Below are 23,639 nucleotides of genomic sequence, written 5' to 3' on the forward strand. Positions count from 1 at the left end.
TTAAAAAAATTCAACGTTTTTTTTTTTCGTTTTTGTGTATTTGAAAAAATTGTTACTGTATATCAAAAACTAAATCTTAGCGTAAGATAAACGCTTTTCTCTCAAAGTCAGTAGGCAATGTGCGGGGTTTCACAGTAGTAGAATATAACATCTTGGCTGATAGCCACTCACTTCCCAGCAAGTGAAAGAGGTCCACACCATTGCAGACCAATCACCGTAAAATAGCTACACGACGAGTTCTATCCTCGCTCTCTGACAGGTCTGTGTGTCTTCTTTTTATACCCTCGTTTCCAAAGAAAATGATTTGAACCCAGCAGTCATGTCTTAGTAGGTAAAATATGATCGTCCGGGTGACCGAGAATCAAAGTGAGTTTTGTACCGTTCGTTGACCATTCAGCATTCAGATCAATAACCCAGTAGAGTAAAATACAATCAGCTGACGATACACAACAACTTTGAATATGATGACGATGCTACCAAACAGATCGTCGAAATGTCTGTCACGGTAAGCAACGGTCCTATTCAGAACAACACTCCAGAGATGATCATATTCTATCAACTTATGTTCTCAATTGACAGGCGCACTGGACGACCACGCCTTTTGCACTAAGAAGTTTCCCAAGAAAGCTTTCTCTTTCTGAACCAGTAACCAGACGGCCATAGGTTCGACTCCTGACGGGAGAACTCAAATGTTTTTTCGACGGCTGTGTCACTGAAGCAGACAAAATGCCAGAGCGCAATAGCAAAACTCTCTTGCGTCACTTAAAACGTCCTAGACATCGTTTACTCTCTGCCCGACTTTTCTTTTCCATGCCACTTGAGCTGTTCGAGTAAGTCCTCCGTTACTTTCTTGCCTTTCCTTATGACAGCCTTCGGAATTATCTTCACCACAGCTTCTACCTGTAAACAAAAATATTCCGTAAATATAGGTTAAAACCCTGTGCAGGTCACCTTACGCCCCGTGCAAACGGACGCAACATTGTTGGATAGTACATGTTGCGTCCGTTTGCACACTCTGTTACGTGTTGTTAAGCAAAGTTTGAAAACGGTCAACCTTTTATCTACGTGCAAACGGACGCAACAACTCCCAACAATGTTGTGTCCGTTTGCAAGGGGCTTTAAACGATGTGAGACTAAAATTAGGGTGCTTTTGCGTTGGCGACGGCAGCGAGAACGTCACTTTGAAAAAATGAATTCGCGTTTCAGCTTTCAAACTTTATCGCGTTTATTCTAGTTAACTGAAAATGTCAAATGTAGGCGAATTTCCCTTGAGTTGATTTCTTGGGGATTGCACACCCAATTTTAGAAATAAGAGAAAAAATTGTCGTCGCTTGTTTACGACCTCTATAAAATGTGAAATTAGGCATTTCACGTCGTAGTCGTGCAGTGACGGCAAAGAAATGCACAAAAAAGTTTGATGCACGTGCAAAGTTGAATTTTCACCTATTGAAATTATTTAGCTTTTTTGATGTTCTCGCTACTGACATGAAAGTGGTCGAAGCAACAAAACACGGACACCAAAGGGACAAACCCAAATATGACATGCACAAAGAGACATACAAGGAAACTATATAAAAATTAATTATCGCAAATTTCTCTGTCACGTCTTTAATGGTTCTTCCTCGTGGTTTTCAGTCTAATTGTTTTAAAAGTTTAAGGCCAATAATTTTCCCATGCATTTCACTTCAAAGCCGGAAACAATGAAAAATGTTTATCCACCTTTAAATCCTTGTATTTAAGCACGAAAACAAAATGCCTTGTACCGCGACCATCATTTTTTTTTACTGAAATTTGTTTCTTAACCCGCAGGTATGTACAATTTAAGACAAAACCTCTGAGAAATTGGATTTTCGAGGGTTACAACTTAGCGTTTTGTAGTTTCGTGCTGGTTTCCCGGTAAATACGATTATTTTACTCTGATATTTGTTAAGAGCATCATCTCCGAACCAATGGTGGTAACAACTTCCGATTATCCCTGCATGTTATAGCCGGAAACAGGAAGAGCGGTTATATATTTTATGATTCCACATTTAGGGCCTGTTCATATGAGGCGAGCCAGCCCGGTATAGCCGGGCTGGCCCGTGGCTCGGCTCATGCCTCGTTTTATCTTAATTTTGTCGTTGTGTTTATATGAGAAGGCGGGCTGATTCGCTTACCGAGAGCCCGGTTGCTTGAGCCGAGATCTCGAGAAACGTAAAAAAAAACCAAACAAACAAAAACGACTGTTTTGCGGTGGTTGACAACGTGCTCACCTGTTCTTTGGCGGATAAACTGTTAAAATTTCTTGGAAGTTTTCTGGGCTCGACTTCTCCAGCTTTATATATCTCCTCCAGTATCAGCCTAATTAGATAACAGTGAAATTTGCATGTGAAACCTCAGGGCGACAAAAAAAAAAAATTCTGAGGTCCCCACATACACGTCCTCTTCATTTAGCAAACAAAGGCGTCATCATTCTATCTTTTGAGTCAGCTTCTCGCGACAGGCCATTAAAATAAGTTCAAATTTTTTCTTTGCAGATTCCTCACAGCCAACTATGCGGACCTGCAACAAAGTTCAAGTCTTTGTGCAAACATTGAGGATCCTTATTTTTATTCGGTTTTTCATTCCTATCAGTTTTGTTATCGCAAAATCTACCCATCTCGAAAGGACTTTGCGTTCACCTTTATCCCCTCGAAAAAGATGAACTAATCTAGGATTGTGAGTGGTGGGTCGAATATCTTGGAACTGCAAAGATGTTCCTTTTGATATTTAGAACAGGAAATTGACTGATTAAAGTGTTACGTTAAAAGTTGCACTGATGTCAGCTCACTGGCAATAGTGTAAAATGCTACGTGGCCTACTTGTAATTTTGTGAATTCCACACTTGGCTGCTGATGGCCATAGTTTCTACAGGATTATATGCCTGTGAAAGAAGAAAAACCATTAAGCTCGAAGAACAGATGTATAAAAGACTATAAAACCAGCATTTTCGGAAACACGACGGACCAAGGGGAAAAAGAGTGCAGTACACCAAGAAAACCCAGTTGAATTGTATATCTCAGCAGCAGCACTTTCCTATAGCCTGCGTGGCAGGCACAAAAAAGGAAGGGGAGGGGGAGAAAAGCGCAAAAGGGAAAAGGGAAAGAGAGCCTTTCCTTCTTTCATCAATAACCTCTTTCACTCCTCCCTCAGTTTGACCGACGACGCCTGCCACATACTTTCCCCGTCTGTTCAAAAAACGTGCTACCAATTTCAATTGCCAGAAGAGGCAAAAACTAAGTTTTACATCTAAAAAACACAAGTTCCGGGGGTAACACAACCCTACGAACAACTAACATTGACATAATTACAGGTCAGCTGAAAATACATTCCATTATTCAAAAGGTTTACCAAAACAAATTATGAAGGATTGGCAACACTGTACTTTCAACAACCTAAATTCAAGGCTAAAAAAAAGGATTGTGATCACAAACTAGAATCAACATTCCAATTTGTGGGTAAGCCGTCGCATAGTTTTGAGGCAATGGAGAACGTGTGCGATATTTCACATGGTTGTAATTTGAAATGAGACAAGAAGCTGACGTGAACACGCTTTGTCTTTGCGCGACAGAGAAAATGGCCACCATTCTAGCTTTTTCCAAGCATTTAGATAGAGGAGAGTGAGCGTAAAATAGAAAACAGGCGAGAAAAGGGGAAGAAAGGAAGTGAAAGAAAGAAGGGAATCTCCTTACCCCATCCCCTCGCTTTTTTTTTCCTTGTCACTGTTATTTGTGCTGTCCCCACCATCAGAACACCTGAAATAGGCTACTACCAGTCTTAATTTTGTCCCACAAAATTAAGAAGAGGTTTGTCGACCGCAATAATTTTTACCTGATGAAACCAGCCTGTAGGAATGATTAAGATTTCCCCAGCCTCCTGAGTAAAGGTAATAGCTCTGGCTTTTTTAAACTGTGGGTACAGTTTGTAGTCAGGAACATAAGTATCTATGGGACTTTAAAACATACACTGTTACAAAGGATGCAACACAAAACGATTTAATTAATTCAATTCAATCAATTCCTCTGCCACCAGAACTGCATCCCAATTGAAATCAGACGTCAAACAAAGGCTGTACCGTGTACCTGTTGTATTTCATACAGTCTAAAGGAAAACCACATCTTTGATTTCCTCGGACATACAGTAAGTGATCTTGGCCAGGAGGATAAAGCTACAAGAAACAAAAACACAATCAACCATCGTTATTGCAGACACCCACAGGACTGTGGATGACAAAAGTCCGTAAAAAAGGGAGGCAGGAGAATTTAGGCAAAAGAATCAGGGAGGAAAGGCAGCCTTCTGGAAACTGGAACAAAACCCTGTATAGAGCTTCAGTTATAATCAACAGTTTGGGTGGTTTCGGTTCTTTGTGGCCATACAGTGCCCAGAAAAAAGCTTGACCAGCTGCTAACGGCATTTTTCAGCAAAATCTCTGGGGCTACTGAGTTAACAATGGTAAAACAGAATGCTTTCACGCATGTATACTGACACCTTGCACCCTTCTCCTGCCCCCCCCCCCCTCCCCCCCACTGTCCCCGTCTACCACTAGCAAGATAATCATAAATATTAAGATATGAATATGAGTGAACTCTGAAGTGGAATTGATTAAAGGGTGGACTTGGGGCTTGAACGTAAAAACATTTTCATGGATATGTTACGAGTCAAAATTAAATTCGGGTTAAAATTTTTAACCTAGGCTGATTCTCAATTTCCTTTGTCTCCTAGGCCTAAAATAATTCATGAATTAGGGCTGGGAGACAAAGAAAATAGAGAATCAGCCTGGGTTAAAAAATTTAAACCTAAATTAAACTTTGACCTGTGATACAATATAAGTAAAGCTTGAAAATACCTTCCACATTTTCTTTCCTGATAAAACAGTATTTGTTCCAGTCCAATTGTAGGGATCTATAACAACCATAACAATACTCTGTTTAAACATTATATAATTTTAAAAAATAGCTGTAACCTTATGAAAGAGCGGAACTACAAGAGAAAGTTGTCTTCTAGAATTTTAATACAGGATGACTTGATGGAAACATGTTCAACCAAGAGTTTTCAGCTCAACGAGCTGATATTATTGCTACTACTATTTTTTGGAAAAGAAAAAACTTTCAATGTAGCTTCAAACGTTGGGCTCCACCTTATTAAAAAAAGTGCGTTCTAGAGTACATCATAAACTGTGTACAAAAAGGATTAGATATCTCATGTTCTGAAGCTTTGGCAGATACACCTGACTTCCTGAACATCTTAAGTAACAAAAAGGTATTTTTGGTTAGTGACCTGTTGTCCCATTTTAGCCTCCTCCTTGCGGGCTTCACTGTCCTGTGATAGAGAAAAAGTGGGAAAATGGGGAGAGAACAGGGAGTGACACTGATGCCTGCCAAATATTGACAAGGTGATGACCTTCAGCACATGTTGGCTCGCGCATACAAATCCAATTTGTGTATGGGATAGTGGGAGAATTTTAAGAGACAAAGCCATATACCAGGACCTAGAGTAGTTTGTTAGTTTGTCCAAAGGAAAATGACGTTAGGAGAACTTATCCAGGATATTCATTCATCTGAGCCCTCCCGGACCAGCAAATAACGTATCTATTTTTCCTACTCATAAAATTTTCAGGAAAATTTTTTGACTTAAGCCTCCAACCTACCCACCTGTATGTGGGTTGATGTAATAGGCGATTGATTGCAAACCCTAAAACCAACTTTTACAACAATGAAACTTTCTTCAGTATGAAGAAAGACTTGTGTGTCTTGGTAGACTAATCATTATCTTTTTTTTTATCTTTTCAAACATGGATAAAAGAACCAGCAAACTTGAGAAAACCACATAAAAAAGTTTGTAATAAAGATTTTCTCAGTTGGCAAAATGATTAGTTCAGTCGAGCGGGATCAAGTCTGCAGAGTATTAAAGAATCATATTTATTGATATGAGTCTTATTGCCCTGTTGAAATAATAGAAGGTGATGTCGGTCAGAAATGAAAGCATACAAACAAAGAAATGAATAGCCTGCATAACAGGCGCTTTATGAGCCAAGTGAGGCGAACTTGGCATTTTGGGTGAAGTGCGACAGCTAAAGGGTAAATCACGTTGTTTATTCAAACTTGTAAGCTAAATTAATCCATTGACAAAAAACTTTTGAAAAGTACAAAACTAGCGAGGCAAAAGACTGAATGTAAAATGACAGAATCTAGATTCTGACAGCAAACACGGAAAATGAAAATTTTGAATAAACAGTGTATAACAGCAAGATTGCAGTACTTACAGTGCACTCGCTTGTCTCCATGTCAGAATGTTAGAATGAAAAAAAATTTTCTTAGGGGACTGGACTTATAATGATTAGTCGGACAAAAACCCCCAGGGGACTCTGGGTACTGTTACTGGTTCACAAGGGTGAAGGACCCGGAGGAGGCTAGTCCCACATAACCAGTGAAATTTTAAAAAAAGTCTTAAGGGAAATTTTGCCTTCGTACCCTCATGTTTGTGTGTCTCTGGGACAGAATCAAGAGCATAATACAAAAGCAAATGAAAAAAAAAAAACAACGCAGTGACACTACACACTCTACCTATGTGAAGAGATGATCGTGAATGAGCAGTGCCCCAAAGGAGCATAGCATTCCATGGACGGAGCTCCTTTGGTAACAACTGGAAGAAGTCTTCCTTCAGATAAACCTGGTATAATGAAATCAAAGAATATTCAACCTTTCACTGTTAAGGGAACAAAGTCAAAACTAAAACTAAACAAAATTACTAATAATATTAAATTTCGTTTTGTAAAATTCTGTAAAAACAAATAACAGCTTGTGAGAGTACTTAATACAAAAGAGGTTTCATTTGAAAGGTCACACCATAAGATTTTGTTCACAGACTCAAAAGTTAGAGTCATCTTACAGATCTCTATCATTCTCTGTGGCTGTGAAAATTATGGGCAAAAATGAGTTACATCCTGGCAGGGTTGGCACACTATTGACAGTCCCATTTAATAATAATGTAATTGTGTCACAGTAGTCACCCAAAATTAATATCTCAGGGAGTTTTCCCGACACCGTATTGGGGTAATCTGGGATTGAGTTCATGGTGAAGAAAAAGCATGTATGGTACCCTGCATCACTATCAGTATGAGTAGAGGTAACTGAACTACAGTCAACCTCCATGTCCAACAACTTCTCATGAAATTATCAGCAATTCAAAATACTAAAATAATTTTAACAATCAGAGTACCATAAGTTGGAGCCTCCTGAAAAGGAACAACTCCAGATTCCTTGAAGTCATTGAACAATTTTGGCGTTGAGAGTTTAATACCTTCCACACATTTTTACCTCCCCTAATCAACTCATCTAATTGATTCATTAAAAAACAAATAATTATTATCTTCATATGTTTTCACCCCTGGGGCCCCTTTTTCGAAAATCCCGGTAACTTTACGGGCCCGAAATCAAATATTCAAATCGAAATATAACGAATAAGAACGCGGGTCCCGGCTAGCAAACAACTCCATTTTGTTTCATTAACTGACAGTTTTATCACGTTAGGTACAAACTATTGAAACCTCGATCTTTAATGTAGACGGAGACAGCTTACCGGGCCCATTAATTATCGGGACTTTTGAGAAACGGGCTCCTGGGCCTAGCAAAAGCTTTCAATGGGCAGGCAAAATATTGTCTTGATAAGTAATAACCCAGTGAGTTTGTTCTGGTATCAATGAGGTGTTTGGGCCAGAAGACCTGAGGTTTTCAAAATGAGGTGGTCATACATTGTTAGGTTGGGTTGTATTGCAGTAGAATCTTGTTTGTACTTGAAAAACAGATGCTTAAGGTAGTCCCTTTGCACTGATTAATTTACACGCTACTAAGTTAAGCTTATCAAGTTCTGTCTAGTTTGTTTTACTCACAGGTTGGCCTAAATGTTTCTTTAATTCTGGGTTCATTTCAATAAATAGTTCATCTTCTAAATAGGTCCACAATTGAGGTTTGCCCTCATGTACATGTTGCGCAAACATCTTCAGTGGAACTGCAAATCCTTTAGCTGCATTCATAGGACCCTGGAAAAGAAATCACAAAAATGCAGAACATAAATTATAATATTATTATTAAACATGCTGCAAGTTCCCAGGAAGGGAGGCAAGGATTAGCATGCTAGACTAGAGAGATTAAGGGCCAATTATTTAACCCAAGTTTAGACAGTGTTTATGAAAGTCGTCTTCTAACCCATGCATAAACCATGAATACCACTTATTTAAACGTTGTTCTTCCTTAACCTTGTCTAGACCATGTCTAAATTCTGACTACAGGAACAATAGTAAGTTAGACCAGTTGCTCACAGGTAGGTTTAAATGTTGTTTAACGGTTTTTTCACAGTCATCCATTTTGAAATGGAAGAAATAAACTGCCCTACAGAAAAGGAGACTTTGCCAAAACTACGCAATATATATACATGTTCGACGAATTTGGCATCTTATGGTCAGATGTAACTCTTTGGAGGAATACAATAAAAAAGATTTTTGATTGAGTTTTCGCCTTAGAAAGGACTTGGCCATTGACAAGGGCAGATTGGCCGCTTACACCGAGGCAGCAAGTTCTTAATGCTTTAAGATTTTATACAAGAAAAACCTTCGAGCAGGTTATTGGCGATTTATTTGGTGTTTCTGTATTATTTTGCTGCATGCACAGTCGTTCACAAGGTTTCAAGAGCTACAGGTGTGTATCCTGAAAGAAAAGGACATTTCCTGTCATTCCCTGAGAACTTGGCTGATTCAAAGAGATGGTATTTATCATGTTGCGTACTTTTCAGTTGTGATCGGGGCCATCAAGTGTACTTATGTAAGGATAATATGTTCAAACTCTACAGAAAATGCTATGGGTCGTCCTCATGCGAGTTTGCACCTGTCAATGTAATGCCAACTGACAATCAATAACTGTAATATATATGATAAATTATCATGCAAAAGCAATTTTGGGGGCGTTCAAAAATTACATACTTCTGATACTTCTGGCCTGTGCATGATTTTCTGAGTCAGGCTCCAATTGCTTTTTGAGTCATTCCATTTCGTGATATAGCATACTGGCAGCATGGACTCTGAAGGGTCTCCACTATGTATTAGTTGAACATAAGAGGACCCTTTTACACACACTACCAGATCAAGACAGAACCTCCACCTACACTTGCACCTATCCAATACTGGTTAGTGATGAGTGTTGAGGCCTCATCTACTTTTACTTCCGAGACAAAGTTCCACAAACCGTTGCTCCTTTTCAATTGCCTGGAACAAAATACTTCAGCTTTTGTCACTTAACAAAGTTCTCTAATCATTGATCTTCCATGTTAAGTTCTTCCCTTAATTATTTATTTGTTCTATGCGCTGCCACAAATCTTTGAATGTCACAGTTATTACCAAGGACATGTTTCCAGAAGAACAGTGAAGTAATTTTGAGGTGTGCATGTATTAATTACATGGTCAAATTTCTGCCGGGAGTATTGTTACTGCACAATGTACCATGCAAGGCACACTTAACAGTTGTAAAGAGTGGTACATGTCATTTGTATATAAATAATAACATGTCAGTTAAGAAAATTAATAGTCACACCTACTATTCCCCACTCGAGAACTATAAGGGGAATAGGTACAAGCTTTTGGCATATTGATTTCTGGGATCGATTGGATCAGGAGAAACATTTATAGTTATTGGTTAATGGTTGCCTTGAATACCACTGACCAATCATAACTAACACTTGTTCACCCAAACGGTCTCTGAAATCACTGCATGCAAAGCTCATTCCCATTTTTCCTAGAGTTTCTGAAGTGGGGAATTGATAATTACTTCTTATGATATATATACACACAAACCTCTGTAGCTTTCATTGTCACTCTCTTGTCTCCATAGTTCTTGACAAGGAAAGACTTTGTCCAGTTGATAGCTTTCCAGTGCGTAACCACATCAGTTATTAGTACTGGTCTAAAAATGAGATTATAGTTTACATGATAATAAAATAGAGTTGTAAAATGCGTCTGCTAAAATTGTGATTTGGAAGAAGGACAATTCTTATACCAGAAAGCTAAGAAAAATTCTGAGCTCAAGGTGAGAATCCAACAGATGACCCACAGCCCTTCGACTTCTAGTTTGGATGCTCTAACCACTGAGCTACTGAAGGCTCTAAGGCAAGCAGGGTTGAAATTTACACCAGTGAGTCATAGAGGACTGTATTGGGGACTTGCTCGAAATCGGCTGCCTACCAGTGTACAAAACCAACCCTGTACAATATAAAAGGACGAAGGAGAATGCTTATACCAGAAAGCTCAGAAAAGAGAATCGAACTCATGACCCTCAGAGTTCTGGTTCGGAAGCTCTAACCACTGAGCTACTGCAGGCTCTATGATGAACATGGTTAGGAGAGAAGGCAGCAAGCTATTTGAAGAGGGAAATACACACTTCTCACACTATTTTAACTCTAAAATCCTAAAAATAGACTGAGTAATAACATGTATAGGGCAGGTCACTACTATTACTACTATGTATGGCTGCCTGCAATCTTCCACGTTTACATGTAGTTTGCTTACTGAGAAGCATTTCTGAGCACCAGACTAACACAAAAAATTAGCTTTCACTTAAGAGCCAAAGTAGCCTGCTAGCAAGTTCTTTGGGGCACTCTGGCAGTGGGGTGAAATATGAGGGAGATCTAGCAGTCACATCTCAGTCTGAATAAGAGATCCAATAATCAATCAGCATTTTGCATAGACTATTTCAAATTCCTAAGACATGACTGCAAGTTCTCCTTCCTTTTTTCCCCACCGCCAGAGTGCCCTGGATAGCTTACTGGCAGGCCTGAGCCAAATAGGACACAGTTGTGGTCAACTTGTACAGTAAGACTGTTTAAAAGAGGAAGAGAAGAGGGGGAATTCAGGCATAGTATTAAAGGTCAAATGAACCAAAAAATTGACATATTTTCTTTTATCGCCTTACCTTCACCAAACACTAAAAAGAACCATCCTAAGTGAGATTTGGGTAAATATTTTTCTTCCCAAGCCTTTATAGAAAGATAAAAGATCAAAATCCGAGCATTTCCGAAGACTTCACGAAAACGTTTCTGAAATGGCCGTGTGATAGACTGGAGACTACGTGATGTCCGTGGCGTCAATGTTGGTCTTTTCAGGGCGGAAAAACGTTCTGCGCAAGCTTCTGCGCATCCCTTATCGCCTGCGTTTGTTTGTGTTGTTCTGTGAGAGTTCTGACTGAGACTGAATGAAATACACGAGGTGCGAACGTTTGCTCCTTGCAAAGGCTTTTTTTTTTTGTTTTTTTTGGTTTTTCATCACTTGAAAATTACTTTGGATTCAGAACAACCAATGTTAGAGTAAAAACAGATCATTCTGTCAGTCTGAGGTGGAATAAAACGTTTTGAACATTTCCAAAAAGGTTTGTATTTTTCTGATAATTGTGCATTCGATTTGTGAGTTGATTTTGTGTCCAGTGCTTTGCCTTCTTTCGCCGGGTTGATTTAAAACCTGCTTGTATTCTGTTATTAGTAGTTATGGTTACTTTTTTTACATGCCCAGATTTATTTACCTTTGCAGAACCAGCTTTATCCTTGTCTTCAGTCAAAGAACCATAACGGCTAACGCATGCAAGTGAACAAGCTTTTAAAAACTTTCTCGGAACTTTAGAAGGCCAGCAAGCTTACTCGAGAAGAAAAGACTACTTCGATCATTTTTCTGTTGCTCAAGTAATAATAGGCAGAGTTTTTTTCCTGTAGTTTTTTCAGTTTTAATTACATAGTTTTGTTATCTTTCTGTACGCAAATTTTGCTTTCACTTGCTGTGAAGTAGCGGAGAACAACAACTGCCGGCAGTGACTCCAAAACAATTGACCCATTGCCTGTAAACAATTGCTGGAGCTGGATTTGACTGAAGCGAGCGAAACAAATCCTTATGTGCAGTTTTCTGTACTTTCTAATGATTTAGTTTGCTGAGTTTAATTTGCTTGAACATGAAGACCCTTGCATGGACCAGTTATTAAAAGTAGCTAATCTAGCTACGGTAAGTAGTCGGAATCATGGCTTGGCTGCGAAGCTTGCAACTGATCTTTTGCTTTTAAGATCTTTAGGTAGGTTGTTTCCGTACAGAAAATTCACTTCTTCTTTGTCAGCAGGTATAAGAGCCTTAAGCCTTGTGTTTTTAATGAAAATTTGTTGTTTTGCAACCTTATTGAAGCTTTTTTTAGTTCACTTAAGCTGAGTTTTATGCATGATGGAATTGCTCTTTGCTTGTCGCATCTTTTTGCCAGCTTAAAGTGGCGTCTATGGTCCTTAAAGTGACCTCAATCGGTAATTAAATCTTATACATAATTGGAAAGAAGTTTTTGCAATAATGTAACTATAACTTTGTTTGAAGGAAATCTTACTTACTTGACAGGTGTTATGCATGTTCAACTTGACAACACAAAATAAGGCAAAATTAAACTGCGCGAAACGATCAAGTTTTAACTTTGAAAACTAGCTATGGTTGCTTTGAAACCGATCATGGGTAAGATTTACTAGATAATGATTAACTCTTTTTCTGTCCACATATCAACGCCAAAACTTCTACATTGAGGATTTTGTTTGTATTTTAGTGATCTGCGAGGCAAGAAGTGTCCGATCGAGCGTGGGTTTTAAAATATCAGCTCGAGTGCGACAAAGTTCAGTGACTTCAAACACATTGTGGGCAAACTTGAATTTTTTTGGGCATATTATTATACAAAGATATTTTGTTTTTGTGTCAACGGTGGAGCTCCGGACTTATATATTCAGGAACTTCCTTATATGAGCACATTTTGTGAATGCATCTTGCAAAAAAATCGGACTCACACATTTCCAGTGCAACTTAAGGAAATTAGTAAATGTCGTTAAAGTCCGTTTTACTGTGATGTATTCTTCAAGAAAATTAAATAATAAGAAGGTTACAAGCTTGCAACTTTTGAAGACAAATTGCCTGTTCTTTCCAGGTTTATGGCCGCACAAACCACTTCTGCACCAAGTCGACTCGAAAAACTCTGTTTTGAATTTCCCCCTTTTTTTCACCTGACCAACATTGACGTCACAAGCTGTTTTTTCTGACAATTTTTCTGACCGCTCTACGAAGATAAGGGCCAAAAAATAGCAATTTTTAATTGCAAATATCTCGGAGATACTTGCTTCAATTGAGCTGAAACTTCATAGTATGTTTATTTGGTTCATATTATACACATTTCACTAGAATTGAACTAAAATAAAAAATGTCGAATTTTTGGTTCATTTGACCTTTAAACATACGAAAGTTGCCTTCCCTCCCCCTTGGCACATCCTTTATGTTCTCACAGGCCCTTTTACATGTATGAATTTCAAAACCGGTTGTTTATCATAGTGAGGAGGAAGCCATATCCTGGTTGGTATTTAAAAGATTTATTTGTGACTGTTGAAGTCATTATGTCTGTGTTATATCACTGATTCAAGGCCATGTCACTGATCAGAATTTTACCCTAAGGGCCCCTCTTCAACTACCTACCATGCAGGCTAAATTGGAGGTATAATATGCACAATGTCATTTTCAGACCCAAGATGATCAACAATGACTTTGCAAGGACAGATATTTTGTTTTCAGTTTGCTGGCTTTCTGGCTCTCAGCTTTGTTCCAGAAGCCATTCCCCTCCTTACCTTATACATTTGACCAGTTACCAGTTTATTACCAAGCAGAGATCATGTTGCAATAGGCTATTGCATTTAATATCTATCCATAGCCTCCACTCCCCCTTCCCCTTCCTAGATATATAGGGGAAGAGTAAAAAATATGAAATTCTTTAGGGCTGAAGCTTTAATTTCCACAAAATTCCCCAGGGGGAGAACCATATTCTTCGGCAGTACACCCATATTCTTCAAGGCGTAGACCCATATTTCACAGAAGTCTTCAGGGGAGAATGCAATTTAATTTAATCTTCAGGAGTGAGAAGAAAAGGTAAGTCATCAACTGAGGGGGGCGGGGAGGGATCGGACAGTAGCATCTCACCCCCCCCCCCAACTTCCCACACCTCACCTCGCTCCTCCCCCACTGACAAAAACCTACCCCCTCTTGTGTACAGTAACCCTCTGAGCTGGGTTGTTCAAAGCTGGGTTAAGATAACCCAGGGTTAGTGCAAAATTTGAATTCAGATTTGAAAGCTTAAAAGTAAATTCAGTTTAATTATATACGTCAACAAGTTGATGACTGGATGCCCTTAAAAATAACAGAGAAAATTATCCTAGAAAATGCTTTGAACAAAAGAACAAGAAACCCGGGGTTAAATTTAACCCCGGGCTAAGTGCTAATCGGCCTTCGAATAACTGGGCCCTCGTGAATGCCTGTATTAGGAGGAAAATACCTTTTGGCATCATAGCATTGGACAAATTCCTCCAAGCTTAAGTTTGACCGGCGATCAATAGTCCACTCGTCTCCAACGTGACAGGGAAACTGGTTAACATTTTCTTCACTGTCATGAAAAGCATTCTTTGAACTCAAAGTCTGAGAGGACAGCAAGCTATCTTTGGAGTAAAACAACGCCATACTACCCAATAATGCAAGAATGGTAAAAGAAGAATATTTCCAAAAACTTTGACTTGGCAAATTCTCATGGTTCGTAAAGGTTGTTTTATCGTTGTTGACTTCCTTGTTGCTCTGTCGCGAGATAGTAGAGTGTATTCTCTTCACCCGTTGTCGAACTGCTGTACCTTTGGCCATTGTTGTTGTGGAGAGCCCAGCGAAATTAGAGGCAATATGAGAAGTCCTTTTTGGTATCCGTATATCTTCTACTGATGAAAAACACGATTCTTGGTTTCATGACACAGCTGTTTACAGCTTTGCATTGCTTTGCACAGCTTGCGGATGATTTTGCGGATGGCGCATACATCCTGGGATCTAGTCATGTGAGTAAATCCAAGACTACCGATTGGTTAATGCTATTTCCCGGCGAGCTCTATTTTCGCGCTTATTTTCGAACATGGCGACGCTGTAGTTTAACTCATTGAAAGTTTGTATCATCGCATCTCTGGTACTTGCGTTAGGATGCAAAGAGCCACTCGTATGAAACGCGAACTCGATATTTTGTCGAGAGAACCTCCTCCTGGAATCTCATGTTGGATGGTTGATGACCAAATTGACAAGCTTCAAGCAGGTTTTTTTATTTCTTACACCTTAGGTTTCTTCATCCATCCAAACTGGCTGGTGCAACATGTTTACCAAGTGAATAGCAAGTTTCAAGTTACGTCACAAAGAACACAGCACAATAATCCCTATCCCTTAAGCTTCACAGAATTGAACGACACAACAGTGCATGTAGTGACTTGGTATTTCGAGCATCACACCCCAGTCCAGGGAAAGACGAATTAAACCTCTGAAAATTATGCTTGTTTAACCAACCGCTACATCCCCCTCGGGCATACCCCGTAAATATTCTAATTTTTTTTTCATAACCTACCTATTGGTCTATTCCCCTATGCTGGGGCGCATAGAAAGGGACAATTCCCAATACCGTGAACTGTTTGCAGGTATTCATAGCAGTGTTCCTATTTTGCTAAGAAAAAGCAAAAATGATGGAGCTATATGAAGAAACATGCTATTTATGGACCTAGTCTGAGATTAGTTTCTGTTTTACATGAGAACGGTACAGTCTCAGATTGGTACGACAGTAACTCATGTCGGGTCAGTGACCAAGACGAAGTCAGACCGGTCTGAGTTCATTTTTAGGCTTACCCAATGTAAATGCTTGAAAAGAAATATATGGAGATCGATACAAACTCATACCAGTCTGAGTTTGTCTTGGTCACATGTAATTACCCCCTTTCCCCCTTAGTCCCTTGGTGTATGTGTGGGTGCTGAGTGGGTGTATTAGACTGTTTTTTAGGCGCTTTTTTCTCTTTCCAGAAATTGTTGGTTCAGATGGAACTCCTTACGCTGGAGGTTCTTTCAGACTAGAAATACATCTCCCTGAGAGGTGAGTGTAAGACTGTAGTGTTAGCTTCTACTTCAAAAATTGGGAAAATTCTAATCAGGCCTTTTTACAAGTATCAATAAAAAGGTGCCAAGAAATACAAACAAAGGTGGGTGAAGTGCTAACTGAGAGATGAAAACACAAGAGTGAGAGCAAAATTGTTGCCCACTTAAAATTCAGAGCAAACTTAAAACAACTCAGTGAGACTGAGTGTGATGTAATAAAAGGCCACTTGTAATAAGAGGTCACATGACCAATACTTCCTTCAAACATTGGGCTGGAATCTTGCTGATGCCAAAAATTGACAGAGCACATGAAAATTATCTTACACCCGAAATTTGAGAGGAAACACATTTAGGGGACATATTTTATGGCACTTTAATTTTTCAACAAAGTAGTATGTTTTGTACAGGGTTCACACATTCTTTAAAAGTCCTTATATTTAGCATTGATCTAGCAATTTTACAGTGCTTTTGCTGATGTCAATCATTTCTCCCATGTTGCCTTTGCGCTGCGTGCAGTAGCTTTTTAATTTAGCCGTTTTTGTGCCCAGCCCTCCCTTCCATCTGGATGTCCTTTGGTAAGTGTCTGTGATACTCTCCACTGAGGTCACACTCAATGTGACAGCGCCTGGCGGTTGCCACTTCAGGATCATCATGGTTACCTTCCTGAATCACTCGCAACTCACTCAGTTTGACTAGGCACCTTCCCCGCGCCCACCTATTGTAGATGGGTTTAACAAAAGCTGTACTTTATGCATTGCATGATGTGGGTAGCAAGTGCAAGATTGTAAACCCTCAATGGTAAATGAAAGATTGTTTGTATCATTCATTCATTTAAAAAAAGCAATGAATGATACACACGGACATGGTCAATATGGTTGCCCAGCATCTTTATTCATAGACACTCTGATAAGGGACACTGGGGCGGCATCCACTAGCCAACTCTCAATCTGCATGGACAATAATTATGCCACTTCCACATTTCCCATAATGCACCTTATTTGCCCCCCAAAATTTTGCATAACCTCTGTTTTTCATTTCTCCTGGGTATTACAGACATCCCAAGAGAAATTGAAAACAATCCTTATGCAAAATTTTGGGGGCAAATAAGGTGCATTATGGGAAATGTGGAAGTGGCATATTGTCCATGCAGATTGAGAGTTGGCTGGTGGATGCCGCCCCAGTGTCCCTTATCAGAGTGTCTATGAATAAAGATGCTGGGCAACCGTATTGACCATGTCCGTGCGTATCATTCATTGCTTTTTTAAAATTGCAGGTATCCATTCTATCCACCAAAAGTGAAGTTTGTAACAAAAATCTACCACCCCAATATTGATGGCAATGGGCGTATATGCCTTGACACCCTTCAAATGCCTCCCAAGGTAATGTACACAAAAAACTGTAAAAACATGCTTATTAGGGAACATTAGTCTGAAAAGATTTTAACTTGATACAAAAATGTATTTTACTGTAGTAGTCATCATAGCTTTGAAACTTTTTTGAGAAACTACATGTGTTGAGAAAAAAAAACAATGACCGGCTTTAATTAATTAATAAGCTTCAATTAAGTAAACACAAGACATGAAGTACTTCAATGTTGCAAACTGGACAGTAATAATTATAATTATTACTTACATGTAAGCTGTGACTTTCTCTTTAAGGTACTTATAACAAGATTTTCTTGTTGTTTTTATTGGAGTTGTTTGAGTCCATCAGTCTGGAAATTGAATTACCATCGGGCCATCATATGTTGATGTGTGGTATTTATCATCCACCAAGATCTAAATACCAGGAAGACGACTTAATTGAATATATCACGGACATTGTAGATCAGTTTCTCGAGTGTCATCCGAGTGGACTAGTGCTATGTGGAGGAGACCTCAACCGGCTTGACTTGGAAAAGCTTTTGAATTTATCTGGTTTAAAAGCGCTGGTTGACTTTCCAACTCGAGGCAATTCTGTTTTGGACAATTGCTTGACTAACAATGAAGCTCTCTTTTCTAGGTGTTATCCTATTGTCGCCCAAATGAAAACAGACCATGAAGGTGTAATTTTACCAGCAGGTGTGAAACTAAAGCCCTTGAGAATTAGTTGCACAATGCGTGATTACCGAGAGCATCGCAAAATCATGTTTCACCGTAAGCTCCTCGAACAAGACTGGAATCACGTTAATGATAACTTTGACCTCGATACCGCGGTGAACTCGCTTCACTCTACTTTAGAGAAATTAATGAACGAATGTTTTCCAAGAAAATCGATTCGAATGTCTTCTAGAGACCCTCCGTGGATGAGTCCCTTAGTGAAATCGCTCCTGAAGAAGAAAAAAACAAGATCTCGAAAAGGCGGCAGGAGAGACCTAACTGAACTGACGGAGAAGATAGGACGACTAATAGCTGAAAATCGCCGAGCTTTAGCGTCTGGGAAACTTGGATTGTGAGCCTGGTGGAGGAAAGTTGATCGACTGTCCATGCGTAAAGACAAATGCAGCTCCGATCCAGATAAAGATTTCATCATTGGTTTAAATGATTATTTTGGCAACATTTGCTTTGATAGGGAATATTCTAAACCAGTTCCTGCCAAGATTGATGTGAACACCCCTGCTCCACAACTATCTACATTTCAAGTGTTTATTGCCTTATCGTGAATAAAGCGTACTGCCACCGGACCTGATGGGATTCCTTTCTGGATATTGAAAGATTATGCTGAGATATTTACCCCAGTGATTGAGAATTTATGGAACTTATCTCTTGCTCGGCAGATCTGGCCAAGTCGTTGGAAGGAGGCTAACATCAATCCACTCTCAAAAGTCGAGACACCAGTCGAATATGCGGACTTTAGAGGAATCAATGTTACTCCAGTTATTGCCAGAACGTTTGAAAGAACAGTGTATAACATTTTTAACAAGAGGTGCATGGAGGAATATCTGATTAATTCTCAATTTGCGTACCGTTCAGGTGGAAGTTGTGTTAACGCTCTGTTGAAAATGCAACATACATTTCTTGCGGCATTGGATAAACGGGACACCTTAGCGGTGAGAATGTTCACGATGGATTTCTCTAAAGCCTTTGATAACGTTAAACACAATCTTCTAGTTGAAAAGCTGAAACATAGTCCACTTGATTCATTCATTGTTAACTGGTATGCCAACTTTCTTGAAGGTAGAAAACAAAGGGTGATTTTTAATAATTTGACATGCCAGTGGAAAATCGTTAACAAGGGAACAACACAGGGAAGTGTCAGTGGCCCATATCTTTTCAACATATTTTTGAATGACCTAGAGATAGATGGGTACAAAGATATATCCTTGTTTAAATATGCAGACGATTCAACCGTCTTAGTCACGATTACTAAAGATTCCCCGGATATATCTGACATTGCCTTGTCCAAGTTTATGGATTGGACTGTTGCAAGTGACATGCATTGTAACACTAGTAAATGTAAGGAGCTAATTATGCATAAGAGAGGCAATTCAACAGTCTACCCAATGTCTCACAATATCAAACAATGTAATAACATCTCTTTATTAGGTGTCACAATTCAAGGTAATTGTAAGTTTGGCTTGCATGTCAAGGCCAAGCTCCATGAAGCCAACAAGTGTTTATTTGTCATCAGAAGCCTACGTAAAGAAGGATATACACAAGATGAAATAGACCACCTCTTTAATTCAATTGTGATCCCTAAGTTATTATACAGTCTTTCAGTTTATGCTGCAAGTGTTTCCGAACTTACTGTTATACAAAGGTTTTTAAAAAGATGCTATAAGAGGCGTTATACGTCGGTCAATTACAACATATATGAACTTTTCGAGAAAAGCGACAGACGCCTTTTTTATAACCTCAAACGCGATGACCATCCATTAAAAAGCTTGCTCCCAAGGTACAAAGACTGTATTGCAAACTTTCGAAGGAAATCCATTGTCAGGCCCAGCATTAACACTGAACGTTTCAAAGATAGCTTTATTAATAGATTAATTTTTAAATATAATCTAGCTGTGTAAATACCCCATATGTATTTTTAATCAATTTAATCTTTTTTATTCGTCTTAATCATTGTAATTTTTTTTTTTCTATCAATATATATTTTTACTGTAACATCAGATATGTAATTTTATCGGATGCTTTTTAATAAAGACGTTATTTATTTATTTATTTAATAAATTCTTAAATATGTGTAGATATGTATCCGACATTTAAACTCATCAAAAATCTTGCAAAATTTATCTTTTGTCTTCAAAACACCGCAAATTTTCTCCAAAATGTCTGCCCTACTGCGTGGCCAAATTAGTCAATGTGATGTAGAAAGATCTGCAAGAATGTAGAATAATTTACAAAATGGCGGCAAATAGGATTGTTGTTGTCGACAACTCACCAACCATCTTCAGAATCTGCATCAACTTTGCTGTACTTTTGGTCACAGTCAAGTTATCCCTTAATTCCACAAAACAAAACAAAAAATTACCAGAATCAGAGGCAAAGACTGAGCAAATGAACATGATGTCATCAGCCTTATTCTTGATCCTTTACTCATTCACAATCTGTGACATTTCTGAAGTTGAAAGAGCACTTCTTGGGTGCACAAAACTCCAGAAAATTTTAGGAGACACGTTTTTAAAGTTCAGAATCATTAATTAAACTTATCTAAGAACCAAAGTCAGTTTGAAAAAAATTGGTGTCATATATACTAAAAAATAAATGTACTATTTCTAATTCAAGGTCATGTTCTGTTTATTTTTTCATGGGAAATGCTTTTATTTTTCGTGTTCAAAATATAATACATCATTTAAGTTGTCTGCTTAATTTTGTTAGGGAGCATGGAAACCAGCATTGAACATATCAACAGTGCTAACGTCAATACAGCTTCTTATGGCAGAACCAAACCCTGATGATCCACTTGTGGCAGAAATTGTAATTATAATATTGTTACAAAATTTGTACATCAGTGGTTTTCATTTCTCGTGATATGACATGCATTTTTGGCTATCACATAATATTTAACTTATCAACTGTTATATCAACACATTATTATTATTTGCAATCAGCATACATAGTGTATCATGTTTGTCACATGACCCAAGACTCTCACAAGTCTGTAGCTCAGTGGTAGAGCATTTGGGCTGGTAGTCAGAAGCTCATAGGTTTGACTTCTGATAGAAAAATTCAAATTTTTTCTGAGTCACCAGCATCACTGACTGAAGTCAAAAAATTCTCATATTCTTAACGCTTAAATTCACCATTGTGCATTAAAAAAATACCATTGGTTATGCGCCTGACTAGCAGTAGACTCATAGTGACCGTCTCCTGTTGCTCATTGGTCAGCATACAAAGAAAGTCATGTCCGATAGCCCGGGGCTAGTGGATTTTGCTATTGGGCTAGTGATTTTTGTTCTCAACTTGCCCGATGGGCAAGTGCTGTTTTGGGAGGAAATTCAAATTACAGAAGGATTTTAATCAATCCTGCTAATCAAAAAGGGTTTTGCGGCTAGTTGAAATGACTTATGGGCTAGTACATGCCAGCTACAGCTTGCCCGAATGGCAGGCTGTAAAACTGACTTTTTTTGCACCCTGTTGGTAGAGCATTTTGCCTAGTAACGTGAAGGTCTTTGGTTTGACTTATGTTGGGCAAACTTGGACTTCTTTTTCCTTGTTGCCTGAGTGTGTGACTGAAAGAAACATCGTGGTCAGAACTTCTTTTTAGATTTCCTACGGCACAATTGAGGAGAACTTATTAAAGCCCCTATAGGCCCTGAAAACAAAAAAATACATCCAATTATAAGCCCTCCTGGCTGGATATAAGCCTCCATTTAAATACATTCATTAATGGAGGTTTAATGTCGCTTTCTCTTCAGTCTGAGGAATACAAATTCAACAGGCCTCAATTTCTTCAAAAAGCAAAGGAGTGGACTCAAAAATATGCAACAGGCCATAAGATATCTGCAGCTGCATCAGTGAAGGTAGTAAATACAGCTGTAGTTTAGCAACTTGTGTTATTAACAGAATTTGTTTACATTTGGAATGCTATCAAACGTTGCCATTACCTCTTAAATGAAACTATGTTACATACAGAAACTCTTTGGTTAAATAACAGCTATGTAACAGACTATGTTTATTCAAAAAGGGGTATGTATTAGATCATTATTTACAGTTAGTTGCCTGAATGGAATCTGCTGAAGTTGAAGGGATGCCTCTCTCCAGACTAATGTCTTTCTATACTGTGATCAGGCTACACGATTAAAAAAAAATATTAAATTCCAGCTTGTCTTCTGGGCAAGCCATTCTACATATTTTTGCTTTCCCAGGGCCACTTCCTGCTCCTCTTAGTTAAAGATTTTGTTCGAGGATAAATTGCCTGGACTCTTGCCCATTGGTCAAGTAAGCTAGAAAACTTACTTGCCCAGCAAGAAAACCTGCTTGTCCCGGACTACCAGATGGGACTTTTATCGAGTCTTGAGGCTATAGAGGATCTCTTAGAGACAGCAAGACAACGCCCATATTACAATTATCAGAAACTGAAAGCAACAAGTTCTCTTTGAATAAGTAGATAATCAGATTTTTTCCTGGCAGAGACCCCTGTGGTTCGACGTTACAGTCTCATAAGCAACTTCCTTCCCAAGGAGATCAGTATTGGCTTTTGGTTGGTGGCTTATGCAAAGTTAAACTGTATTAAGTAAGTTGTTTTTTTTCTCTATGTAGGGCTCTTTAGTTGGCCAAAGAGGTAATGAAGAGAGCAGCAGTGATTCAGAGGAGGACAGTAGTGACGAAGAAAATGCTGAAAATAATCCCCGTGTTTGCCGCACCCAGGGTACCAAGAGAGGCTCTTCTGCACGCCTCCCTAGTGAATGCAAAATTCTGAAACAAGCTAATGCATAATTCATGATTAATTAAGAAATGGTAGTGATATTGTAAATAATTATTGTAGATTATGATCAAAATGAAAAGAAAGAACCTCTTTGATTTGATCCCAATAATTATATAACCAAGGATAAGAATAGTGCGGTTCTTCTAGACGTGGTTTACGACGGAAGGATAGAGGTAAAAACTATTTTTTCAAAACAAGTGGCAGTTAGAGAAAGCCAAACGAAATTGACACAAGTCAACAGCATAAAGATCTGGGTTCTTTCTTCAAAGAAGCTGAGTGTGTAGTATGTTTTCTATCGTGAAAATAACGATGATGTTGAGGACACGTCTCTTGCAGAGGATAATGTGGAACATTTTTGTGCCGTACTAAAATGTATGTTGTGTTTCTGTTGCTGAAGAATTGTACGACTATTAATAAATGATTTTGTTCCAATCGATTGCACCAACTGAAAATAATCTTGCAGTGAAAAGTAGGAGAAGGTGAACACTATAAAAAGAAATAAATCCAAAACAATGCTGTTTTCAGGGGCACCCAACGACGGTTTCCTCCTAAAGACATTAAAACACTTTTTAGGCTATCCAGAGTACTTTTAGATCTCTAGGAACTGCATTTTAAGCGGCGCTATAAAATCTGGTCCTCTTCAGTCATCCTAGGGGAGCTTGAGTCTTTTCGGAATTACAAGGGCTTCAGTATTATTTTACCGAATATTTTAGATGCAATGTAACTTATTACGAAAGTGAGATTTTTTCTGACTCCTCTCTCCATCACATTTTTGAATCCGAAAATTTTGGGTTTT

General features: G+C 38.7%; 2 protein-coding genes across 2 annotated transcripts; one reads left to right on the forward strand and one right to left on the reverse strand.

Annotated features, from left to right (window-relative positions):
- On the reverse strand, positions 1-14,861 carry LOC140928947 (uncharacterized). Its single transcript, XM_073378748.1, has 10 exons — positions 14,382-14,861; positions 9,860-9,968; positions 7,907-8,056; positions 6,582-6,687; positions 4,865-4,920; positions 4,101-4,186; positions 3,850-3,970; positions 2,841-2,902; positions 2,253-2,340; positions 1-900 (listed from the first exon to the last, which is right to left on the reverse strand). The coding sequence occupies exons 1-10, from the start codon at positions 14,735-14,737 to the stop codon at positions 784-786; spliced, it is 1,251 nt and encodes a 416-aa protein (XP_073234849.1). The 5' UTR covers positions 14,738-14,861; the 3' UTR covers positions 1-783.
- A 137-nt stretch (positions 14,862-14,998) lies between these two features.
- On the forward strand, positions 14,999-23,279 carry LOC140928948 (ubiquitin-conjugating enzyme E2 T-like). The gene is made up of 6 exons (XM_073378749.1): positions 14,999-15,170; positions 15,920-15,989; positions 17,265-17,370; positions 20,794-20,892; positions 21,834-21,938; positions 22,678-23,279. Exons 1-6 carry the CDS (start codon positions 15,062-15,064, stop codon positions 22,852-22,854), a joined length of 666 nt encoding a protein of 221 aa, XP_073234850.1. The 5' UTR covers positions 14,999-15,061; the 3' UTR covers positions 22,855-23,279.
- The last annotated feature ends 360 nt before the right edge of the window (positions 23,280-23,639 follow it).

Source organism: Porites lutea, chromosome 2, assembly GCF_958299795.1.
Source record: "Porites lutea chromosome 2, jaPorLute2.1, whole genome shotgun sequence".
Taxonomy (NCBI): Eukaryota; Metazoa; Cnidaria; class Anthozoa; order Scleractinia; family Poritidae; genus Porites; species Porites lutea.

Coding starts and splice junctions, on each gene's coding strand:
- LOC140928947 (XM_073378748.1), bottom strand. CDS start 14,737: ATGGCCAAAGGTACAGCAGTTCGACAACGGGTGAAGAGAATACACTCT. Junction 2,903..3,849: donor CTACAGGCTGGTTTCATCAG/GTAAAAATTATT, acceptor CTTCTTTCACAG/GCATATAATCCTGTAGAAAC. Junction 2,341..2,840: donor TGGAATTCACAAAATTACAA/GTAGGCCACGTA, acceptor TTATCTAATTAG/GCTGATACTGGAGGAGATAT.
- LOC140928948 (XM_073378749.1), top strand. CDS start 15,062: ATGCAAAGAGCCACTCGTATGAAACGCGAACTCGATATTTTGTCGAGA. Junction 15,990..17,264: donor GAAATACATCTCCCTGAGAG/GTGAGTGTAAGA, acceptor TTAAAATTGCAG/GTATCCATTCTATCCACCAA. Junction 21,939..22,677: donor CTGCAGCTGCATCAGTGAAG/GTAGTAAATACA, acceptor TTCTCTATGTAG/GGCTCTTTAGTTGGCCAAAG.